This window comes from Herpailurus yagouaroundi, unplaced genomic scaffold, assembly GCF_014898765.1.
Source record: "Herpailurus yagouaroundi ecotype Mexico unplaced genomic scaffold, PumYag 206, whole genome shotgun sequence".
Lineage (NCBI taxonomy): Eukaryota > Metazoa > Chordata > Mammalia > Carnivora > Felidae > Herpailurus > Herpailurus yagouaroundi.
Window position 1 is genome coordinate 4334026 of NW_024412437.1, and position 10950 is coordinate 4344975.

At 55.5% G+C, this 10950-nt stretch overlaps 1 protein-coding gene across 3 annotated transcripts in view; it reads right to left on the bottom strand.

Annotated features, from left to right (window-relative positions):
- Positions 1–277: 277 nt before the first annotated feature.
- Positions 278–10950, bottom strand: part of RGS9 (regulator of G protein signaling 9) — a 96870-nt gene continuing 86197 nt past the window's right edge. For 2 of the 3 annotated variants that reach the window (XM_040452183.1, XM_040452182.1), the window contains exons 17-19: positions 10449–10566; positions 1725–2182; positions 278–564 (exon numbers count right to left, since the gene is read on the bottom strand). In XM_040452183.1, the coding sequence (XP_040308117.1) occupies positions 414–564; positions 1725–2182; positions 10449–10566 (727 nt within the window). In that variant the 3' untranslated portion in view covers positions 278–413. Of the gene's footprint in view, positions 565–1724; positions 2183–10193; positions 10567–10950 lie in introns of those variants that run through there. The other variant, XM_040452184.1, reaches the window with a different exon arrangement.

The following is a 10950-nucleotide window of genomic DNA, read 5'->3' on the forward strand; positions in this document are numbered from 1 at the left end:
GGGAGCTCCGTTGATAGAAGTGACACGCACAAACCAATTTAACCAGAGAGGGAGTTCTTAAAAGCGACTCAGTGTCCTTTTGTCTCTAAAACCAAAGGAGAGATGAATTGAACTCATAAACTGATAAATAGTAGCTCATAGCTAATAAAACCAGACGCACACTAACATCCCAGGCCAAGAGACTCTCACAAGTTAACCTCTTATTGGTTTTAAGGCAGCAAGTAAAGTCCTCTGGTCCACATGCCTTTCTTCTGCCCAAAGGAGGGAAGGTCAGGAGTGCACTCTTCCCCACAATCCATCCCGTCTTCTCTCTCCAGGCCCCAAATGTGATCGAAATGCACTCGGGTTCGAGAGCCCGTGGCCCCATCTGGCAGGGTCTGCCGGGAGCGTCTTCTTGGTCCAGCGCCCCCGGCTCAGCTAGCTTTCCCCTCGGCCACGCTCTCCCAGGGACAGATGACCTCCTTCTCCTCGGCCCGGTCACCCGCGTCTCCTGTCCCGGTGTCCTCCGAGTCCATCAGGCAGGTCCCACTCTGCGTAGGCACGTCCATTTTGATCTGGAAAAAGCTTCAGGCACAAAAGACAGGCAAGTGCATAGGGTCAGAAGGGACACCAAATCCTCAGCTCACCCTGACGTCCCTGGAGGAGAGTGACACCCAGATGGGCCGCGACCGGGCTCCGCGGATCTCTTTCACTGGGGGTAGAAGGGGACTCCTGTTTCTCTGCTGGACTCAGGCTCATTCAAAAGATGCTTTACTTTCATGTTGGAGGGGCTCAAATTGTTAGGGTTGGAGCAACCAACAGGAGCGTGTTGGTTGGTGCAGGGATACCCCTGACTGTCTCCCCAAAACCAAATAGAGGCGGGGGGCTGATTCTCAGTTTTGCACCGTCTACAACTTTTCTTTCTGCCATTGGTCCAGCAGTTGGCGTGCACCCCCTCAGAGTCTTTGTGCTGCCCCCGGTGACCTGCCTCCGGGCGCTTGGGGTTCTCAGAACTCAGGCTTACACCCAAAATGGAGCTGAGAGGGGCCACCTCTCGGGGGAGACTGGGCACAGTCATTTTCACAGAAACACCTGTAGAAGCAGGAATCCCCGCAGGCCCCTCTGAGAGCCTGCTTGGTCGGTTAAGCATCTGACTCGGTGTCGGCTCAAGTCACCATCTCACGGTTCGTGGGTTCGAGCCCCACGTGGGCTCCCAGCTGGCAGTGTGGAGCCTGCCTGGGACTCTCTCTGCCCCTCCCCCGCGTACTCCCTCTCCTCTCTCTCTGTTTCTCTCAAAGTATATAAATAACTTTAAAAAAAAAAAAAGTACAATGGATTCATTAGACTGACTTTCTGGGGATGGGGCAGGCTGGGTGGAGCACAGAAGGGGGAAAAGGTGGAAAAGAAAGACTCCCATTCCTTTTCTTTCTTAGGAAGCAGGCGAGGGCAACGCTGAGTTTCTGGAAACTATCCGGCGGCCAAACAGCCCTCTTGTCGTGTCTGCTAACCCAGAATCCTCATTACTCACCCCCCCACCCCCAGTTCTAGACCGTGCTCAAGCCCATGGCCTCGGTACCCAGCACAGACATACACACACACACACAGACATGCGTGCACGCGCACTCATGCAGAGACATATGCACACGCGCATGCTCACATGCAGGCAAATGTGCAAACACGTGTGCTCGCGCAGGGACAAATGTGCCCCTGCGCTCACACACAGCACAATCCTTTCTGGTTCTTACTTTGCTACTCTCCTGGATTTCAGCCGTGACACCTGCTGGCCCACGTCCCCCAGGGGCTGCACCTTCCCGTGGGACACGGGCGGGCACTTGGGCGAGAGCCTGGCAAAGACCGGGGAAGCCGAACAGCCCCGTCTCAGAAACCTGCTGAAGGACAGAGCCACGCGGGCCTTGGGCCGGACCCAGGGGTGTTCGGCCGAGGCCTCACCCCCGGCGGGGTCGGAGGGCCCCGGGCAGGCCCCGGAGGCACCAGCGGCCCCCGTCTGCTCGGAGCTCTCCGAGGCCACCCTCATAGGCGTGGGGCAGATGGTGCTGCTGGGCCTCCGGATGAAGCGGCCTGGCGAGGGGAAAGGCATCCTGGGGGAGCGGCAGGAGGGGGAGAAGGGACCCGAAGGAGACGGGGGCACGCAGGTCCCTGTGTACACGGCCAGGTGGGGGCTGGGAGCGGTGTGCTGGCCCGGCTGCAGACAGGGAAAGAGAGAGTTCAGGGTGAGTCGTGGGGGCTCAGGGACACAGCCCTCTGCTGACTTAGCCCCTTCCAGCGCCCGGAGCACGGCCTGGTGCGGCGGGCCCATTGGGGAGCTGGGAAAGGGGCCCGGAGCCCCCTGTGATGACGGCCCAGCCACACACGGGCCTCCCGTCAAGGAGGCCCTGGTCACGGTGCCTGGAGCTGGACATTTGCATCCAGGCTGACCTTTGCTGGGCCTGGGATGCTGGGGTGAGGCCAGGCTGGCTTTCCAACTGCCCTGAACCCCCGTCCCCCAGCAAACAATGCTTAGGACCCGCTAGATGCCATGCATCCTTTCTCTGTCCTTAGTTCCCAGCCCGAGGACACTTTTAACAGAGCAGTGGTGATACGAGAAGCCCCAGCCCGGACCCTGCTCACTCCTCCAGGCTTGAGACCACCCCACCTCGTCCTGAGCCCCGACCCCGCGTCCAACTGGCCACGCCTTGGGGGTCGCCAAGCCCCGGCACTGGCCGTGCCTCCCGCGGCAGAACAGGGTGGCCGGGAGGGGAGGCAGAGTGGGCGTCGTGGGCCCATCGCTGGAGAAGGGTAGCATCCCGACCTCCCTGGGCTCCCGTGGCCCCAGAGTCAAGGAGCGGGAGGGGGGAGGGGCAGGAGTGCTGGACCAGCAGGTTTTCAGCAAAGAAGCCCAGGAGAGCTTGGTCTGAGCTGACACAGTTAAAGTTGGAATTTTCAGGGAGGCTCTCTGCTGTCACCCCTCTGTTGTCACCGCTCTTCCCTCCACAGATGGGCCTCCGAGGGCCCATCGGCCCGGTTCGTCATGCCCCGTCCTAAAGGCCTGCTGCGGCCTCTCACCGTGTCAAAGCCCAGTCCTGGCAGGGAAGGGGGACCCTCTGGGACAGCTGGGCCATCACTGCCTCCGAGAGAGAACTGGAAAGGACTTCAGTGAAGAACAAACCCTCTTTGAAACTGGCACGGCCACACGACGCCCAGCTTAGAGAAACCTGCCTGCCCCGGGGGCCCGGGCACTGCCCCGGGGCCGAGGGAGGGCAGCTCCGGGCGCTGAGCTGGAGGCTGCTGGCTTCTATGGGGTATGGCCTGGTTTCCAGGTCCCCTGAGCGTGCTGGTCCCAGCCGGAAGAGAAAGGGGCAGGCACATCCAAGGACAGCTTTTAGAGGAAAAGAAAGGCCAGGAGGCCACAGAAGTCTTTGCCGTGGGGGACAGAGGGGGGACGGCCTCCGTTCTCCCCCACCAGCTCCCTGAAGTTCAAGTTCGATTCCATTCTGAAACAGCAGCTGAGAGCCACTGGTACAGTGCCTCTGCTCAGGTCTCCACAGGCCCACAAACCAGAGCCAAGGCCCGGACCTGGGGCCCCAGGGTTAACCTACGAAATCAAAACTCCTGGCCTTAACACGCAGCGAGAACTCAGGAAACGTGAGGGTCGAGGCTGAGCACGTTTTGTGGATCATCGCACTTACTTCCCAAAGCCGCTCAGTAAGGCCACCAGCTCTTACCATGCCCATTATGCAGACGAGGAAACTAATGCTTCGAAAACCGAGCCCCAAGGACAGGCCACCGGGGACAGGGCCGGCTTTGAAGCCGGGCCCGTGGACGGCCGAGTCTGCACGTGTAACAGCTGGCTGGCCGTCTCAGGATGGCCTGCCCATCAGCGCACCCCGGGATCGCCCAGGGTGCTGCTGCAAGTGCGGATCCCAAGCCCACCAGACCCACTGAAGGAGATTCTCGGGGGGACACAAGGAAAGCATCTTCTAACAAACACCCGAGGTCACGATTTGGTTATGTCCAGTTTGAGGAGCCCCACGCCATGCTTCTATAGGGCAAGGGGTCTCCACTTAGGACACAGTCTGCTGACCAGAAGAGCAATAAAGGAAAAAGCTGGGCCCGCGATAAGGGTTTGGGAGACAACGGTTAGGTGAAAGGGTCTGGCCCTGTAACTTCTTAAGCATCTGCTATATGGTAGGTAATCTAGCATATTACCTAGTATCCAGAAAATTGAGGTCTAGACGGGCTCATTGCCATCCCAAGGCTCTCACAGCCAACAGGGACAATGATATGTACAACACGAAGGTGGCCGCTAACACTCCCGCCCCCGTCTTCCAGTGTGGATGTGAACTAGAAATAGCACACGACAGCCACTCCGTGCTCAGGTGACGTGATATGGCATAGGTGACATCAACAAAGAATTATCTGGGTGAGCCTGACCTCATCACACGAACCCTTCAGATCTGAGTCACAGACCAGGGACAGACGTCAGACAGGGTTTGAAGCACGACAGGGACTCAACAAAGGAGAAATTCTCCAGGACTGGCTTTGAAGGTGGGACAGAGGGGACACAGGACGAGGGATAGGGCAGCTTCTAGGAGCTGGGTGCAGCCATCAGCTTAACGGCCAACAAAAACGCTGGGGCCTTGAGTCCTACGGTGACAAACTGAGTCTCCGCAACAACCTCAAAGAGATTGGAAGCAGGTTCTTCGTAAGAGCCTCCAGATAGGAACACGACAGCCTGGTGTGACCTTGGGTGTGAGACCGTGAGCAGGGGGCCCGGCCCAGCCTCACCTGGCCATCGGTGCGCGAACAAACGGCCGTGTGTGTGCTGTTTCATTGCACAGCAGTAGATAACTAACACAGAATGAGAACCCCATCCGAGGAGCGTGAAACCCCAAAGCCCCCTGCTTTGTCTACTGATCCGTAAGGCCATCCCGTTGCCTGTGGGGTTCAGATGGGACCTGGGGTCCTGGAGAGCGGCCTGAGACACCAAAACTAGGCAACAGGCTTTGGTGAGAGAATAAACTGACTGAGGACACCCTACCTCCGGTTCATTCTCTTGAATCCCACTTACTCAGAAGGTGTGATAAAGTCCTTATAATCCCCACTTTACAGATTAGGAAACTGAGCCTCATGGAGATGACAACTTGACCAAGATCGCACAGCTTATGACAGTACAGGCCACTCCCATTTACTGCCCTCCTTAATTCTGTGCCCTCCTCCCCACCCCACCCTTCTCCCCCCATCACTTTCTTTTCCAGGATGAATGACAAGACAGGTGAGGAGTGGCCACCGTCCTGCTTTACTCACCTGGCCTGAGAAGGTCCTTTCTTCTGGGAAAGTAGCCACTGACCCCATCGGCCCCGGACACCCAAAGCAGGAAGGCCTTTTTTACCCCCTTCCCACCAGGACTCTGGCCCCTCCCACAGAGACCTGGCCCCTCCAGCCCACGCCACGCCCACCCCTGGTGTGACACAGCAAAGCAGCGGCATGCAAGGCACGTGGCAAAGAAATGCGACACACGGAGACACGGTGAAGCTCTGAGAGCTCTGTTTTATTAGGCAAGGGAGGAGTGACACGGGGGGGAAAGAGCGTGGAATGGAGTGGGTACACTGACATGACGTCACGATCGTAGGCTTTTTAACGGCAGGCAAGGCAGATAAGTGCAAAGGGGTGCGACTCGTCTTCTGTCTAGAAACTGGCTGAGAATCTGAAGGAGTCCTGGTGGCCCCCCTGAACTCCTGCTTCCCGAGCCACATTCAGGTTCAGCATGCAGTGTGCTCGGCACCCTCTCCGGTCCCCCCTTGCTTTCCCCTCGCCCACTGCCTCCAAAAGCAAATAAGCAAAGTTGGCTCCGTGGAAACAAATCCACAAGGGTGGACACATCATTTCTCCTACCCACCATCTCGTGTGTGGCACAGCCTTACCATCTTGAACGGACCCTTGCTTTAGCCACAGAGCTTGGACAGACTCCTAGAGCACGTGACATCAATGGCCCACCCTCGTCCCTTCAAATATATCCTGATGGTCCCTGGAGAGCTGGGCGGCCCACACTGCAGGACTCTGAGAGAGCAGAGAAGTGAGACGGTTTCAGTCAACAAAGCTAAAAGCGCACCCGAGGGAATGCCCGGAATAGTGAAGAATAATGGATCACCGTACTGGACGAACACCGACAGGTGCAAGGGAGCCCAAGGTTACTCTAAGACCGTGCGCGACTAAGGATGGTGGTGATGATGGTGGCGATGATGCAGATGACGACAGTGACGGTGTTGGTGATACATGGTGGTGATGGCGACAGTGACGATGGTTGTGACCAAGGTAACAGCGGCTAGCATCTATTGAGCGTTTATTATATGCCAGGCATTATCTTACGTACTCTTCTTGCATTTTCTTGTCCCCAGCCCTCGTATTCCCACAACCCTCACAAGAAGAGCAGTCCTTTCTCTAAAAGCCAAGCTTGAAAACGAAATTCTACAAAGGAAAGCCTGGCACGTTCCAGCAGGATTTATATTCTAGCATAAGAGATGCACCACCGCAGGTGGAGAAACTCAAGCTGTTTAAAGCATGGCATTGAGGAATCAAGAGGGTGCCTAAGTACACAGAACACAGAAACTATCACGATCGTTTAAATATATCGATAATACTGTCCAAATAAATACTATTTTTGATGCCATCTGAGATCGAGACAGCCCCTGCGGGGGGGCCACTGTTATGTCTGACACACAGAAACAAAGCCCCCAGGAACAGCTGTCACCTGCTGGGGCCCAGCGGCCGACGCTCTTACAAAACTTCAAAACTGGATAGGGACCTGGGCTCCTTTACTACCAAACACGAGAATCTCCTGGTGGATCCCCACCCCCACACCCCACCCCCCCCCCGCACAGACCTCCAGGCCAGACAATCCTCTCCCATCTCTGTGCTCTTCTAGTGTGCCAACTCAGCCTCGATCCCGTTCCGTCTCACGTTGCAGCCATTTGCATCCAGCCCCCGGAGGGCAGAGAACCTCTTGCCCATTTCTGTACCTGTCCCAGCAGCCATCACCAGTTCTTACATAGAAAAGGTGTTTAGAAACGTGTGGAACGTGGCTGCTGCTATCCAGGAGCGAAGCCATTTATCTCCTACCCTCCTTCAGATGCATTTCTCCGGGTTCCTTATTTATGCATTTATCCGTTAAAGAGTGATAACTGACCCTGTTTACATCCCTGTGCCTCTCATTAGATTGCGGGGTCCCCGTGTGTCTGATGTTGAGAAGGTTTCCATTAATACGTGTGGCGTATCTACTCTGTGCCTGATACGGAGCCCCTGGGAGTCTGCTGGAGGGTGGGAGACCTCTCACTTGTGGGAGGTGGATGGCTGAGTCACAGACAAACACGATACACTTTGTAGCCTGCGGAACACTCCTGATGCGTTGGACGCCCCGCCATCGTCACCGCCATTGTGCCGGGTATGCGGTCCCAGCTCACAGGGGGTAACCAGAAGGGACAGCGCATCTCTCTGGTTTTGTGCTTCTCAAACTTTCCCAGGAAAGTAGGACAAACAGCAGGAGAGCCGGGTAAACATCCTCTCCCAGGAGTCTGAGGGTAAAGCCTAAACCTGCCACAGCCAAGCGTGAAATGTCTTTGATGTCTCGATTTTTATCTTAAAAAATTCATGTACGTTTTGCATTCTAATTCATACTATATTCATGATGATTTTAATGCAAAAAAATATCTAAAATTACCCAAGTGTCCTCCCATTCCAAATCTTCAAGCAAAATCGAGGCCCCAGGCGGGGTACCCTCCTGGAACTCACAGAGTCTGTTTCAAGAAGCGTGGATCTGGTCCTAACCCCTCACTTCACAAATCAGGAAGCAGAGATCATAAGTGACTTGTTCAAGACCACATGGCTGGTGGCAGAACCAGAGACCAAGAGGCCTTCTCCAAATCCAGGGCTCTTTCGCTTCCTTCCTTCCTCCTTTCATTCATCCACTCAGGTAAGACACGTTTCTGCAGAACCCATCAGGTTTCAGAGTGATCCTGGGCAAACACAGCCCCTGTGCTGTGTCATTCCATTTACAACGGCCATCACCTGAAATTCTTTCTTGGGATGCCCTCCCTGCATCGGAAAACTTCCAACATTCTCCAAAAGAGAGACGACCAAAGCACACCTCAGGTTGTTCTTTCGGAGTTTAAATGGAGAGAGTAATGGAATCAGTTCACTGACATGAAACCAAGAGCTGTAGACTCCTTACAATGGCCTAAAAGGTCCCCAGTGACCTGGCCTCGCCCACCTCTCTAACCTTGTGTTGCACCATATGCCCCACGCCCACCAGGCTCCATCCACCTGGTCTTACAGTTCACCCCGAGGCACTTTCCCCAATGGGCCTTCACGCATGCAGTCCCGTCCGCCTGGAAAGTTCTGCCCTGCCTGCCCACATTCTTTGTGTGGCCGCTTTCACTCCACCTCTGCTTCTCCGTGACCGCCTTGAAGAGGCCTCCTTAGTGCACACATCTCCCTTCTCCCCTCTCAGGGCACCATATCCACATCCTTTGTAACACTCACTCTCTACAGGTTTTATCATATATGCAGACTGTTGGTCGCAGTGACGGCTCCGATTCGTCCCTCCCTGTCTCCACGTCTGTGGCGATAAGACTTTAACATTTCTCTCGCTAAAGAGCTGGAGTTTGTTTCCTCATCCCTTGATTCTAGGCTGGCTTTGTAACTTGATTTGGCCAAGGAAATGAGGTGGAAAACCAGGTCTAAGCCTACACCTCAAGACTCTGACGTTGTTTCCACTTACTCCCTTGCAATCCGCCATCACCACAGATCATGCCGCGGCCAGGCTGTTGGCGGACAAGAGGCACAAGAAGCAGAGAAGAATCCTTCCGCTCGTCCCAGCTTAGGCCACCACAGATCAAGGCCCCAGGCATGGGAGTGAGCTCCACCAAGATCAACAGAGCCACACAGACGACCCTATACCCAGGAGCAATAAACGCTGATTATCGTGTGACGCTCTAATCTTGTTTGTCACATGGCAACGGCTGCCGACACCATTGGCTTCGTTATTTTTGGTCAGTCCTAGACTATAAATTCGTGAGACAGAGACCAGGCCGTTGTATTCACCACTGCCTGGCACGTAGGAGGTACTCAGTAAACGTGTTGAAGGAGTGAGTCCCTTTGCTGCACAACGTCGCTTCCTTGCTCGCAGACTTGCCCTGTTGCCTTGGCGTTCTCACACAGGTGCATGAGGTAAGACTAGCTTCCAGAATTACCTTGTAGGCCTCCCAAGGTCAGAGTGTGAACTGTCCTCTCCCTGCTCCCTGACCACAGGGCTGGCCTAGCCTACAGCTACAGAGGAGAGAAGCAGGAACATCGAGAAAATATCCAAAGGAGGGGCGCCTGCATGGCTCATTCGGTTAAGCACCCAGTTCTTGATTTCAGCTCAGGTCATGATCTCACAGTCTTGAGACTAAGCCCTACATCAGGCTCTGAGCCAGGTATGGAGCCTACTTAGGATTCTCTCTCCTTCTCTCCCTCTCCCCTGTCCCGCCACAAAAAAGTAAAAGAAAATATCCCAAAGAGTATTATCTTTGACCCTAACTCGTCTTGGAAATGTCCAGCCGCCTACCATCCCTCTTCCCACGAATGAAGTCACCATCACCTTTCCTTTATCCAAAACGATATGGCCTTCGTCATAAGGCCATTTCACTTTGCCCGGGAAGCTTCCGACTGAGCCTTTCGTCTAATTAGTCTAATTAGCCCTTCATACTAATTCCCCCAGCAGGTGTCAGGCGGTGGGGAGACAGCAGGGAAGGAGGGAGCTCACCAGCCCTCAAACCGTGACTAAGAACTAGCTCAACAGGAATGTCTCAGCAGGACCCTTCCAGAAGGTGTAACAGAGAAGCCCAGGGGAAGCGCATCTAGGGGGGACCCTGCATCTAGTGCCTCAGAGGCATCTCAGACTGCTTTAGAAGCGGAGTCTGAATCGGAGAGGTAGGGTGAGGAGCTCCATTAAGAAGAACTATGTCTTGGGGGACGAGGCGGTCTTCCTGTTCATTTTCCAAAGCAAACAGTGCTACACAAAACAGCCTGTTTTCTCTGGGCTTCCCACTCCAAGAATGCCCTCGGTTCTTGTAAGAGGGTAAGTGCTAAGTTCGTACTTACTAAGTAAGCGCTAAGTAAGTCACACAGCACCTGAGTCAAGGGACCTCCCCGCCCCCCACTGCTGCCCCTGTACCCCCACGAACTGGAGCTCTGGTTGCGGTGACACTGTGAAGTCCACCCCGAAGGAGGTCAGGGGGCTGTAGTACGCACCTGGCGACCCCGCTGCCCACCCCCCCCCCCCCGCAACGGGGCATAGAATTCTCTAGACTCTGACTCTGCCTTTCTTTGCGTGCCTCTCCCGCACGTACGCCCCCGCCCCCCCAAGGATTCTAGATCTATTTAGGAGGCAGCTCTCTTTTGAGTTGGCTCCTACGGTCCAGCTTGCTCATGACCTGGGTGATGTCCACCGTGTTGGCTGCTTCTCGAGCCTTGGCTTCTTCTTCCAGCTGCCTCAGGATGACGGGGCTCGGGCTGGAACGCAGGTGGCGTCGCATAAATGGGAGACCGGAGCTGGAAGGAAGGACAAGGCTGCGGTTGGTGGAAAGCCACACAGCTCGCCCAGCTGTGCCACTGTGGCACCTAGTGGGAGACGGGGCTGCAGGACCCGAATCTGGGCTCGTTCCCTCATTCTCCTCGCGAGCGCCAAGGGGGCGCCCTCAGAGGCGTGTTCGACCTGAGCTCTTTCTCCCCCTTTGGAGGATGGACCAGAGTGAGGACCAGCCGCCATCGGATTCTAGGCTAGGCGCGTGGAACACTGCCTGTCGTGGTGATGACATACCTTCTACAATGTTTAGAAATCAATGTGTCAACTTCCCATGGGCTCTCTCTGAAAGAAGGGGGCAAGAAGAGTTTGATACTGGAAGACCAATGGTTCTTGCCTTGGGGGGGGGGGGG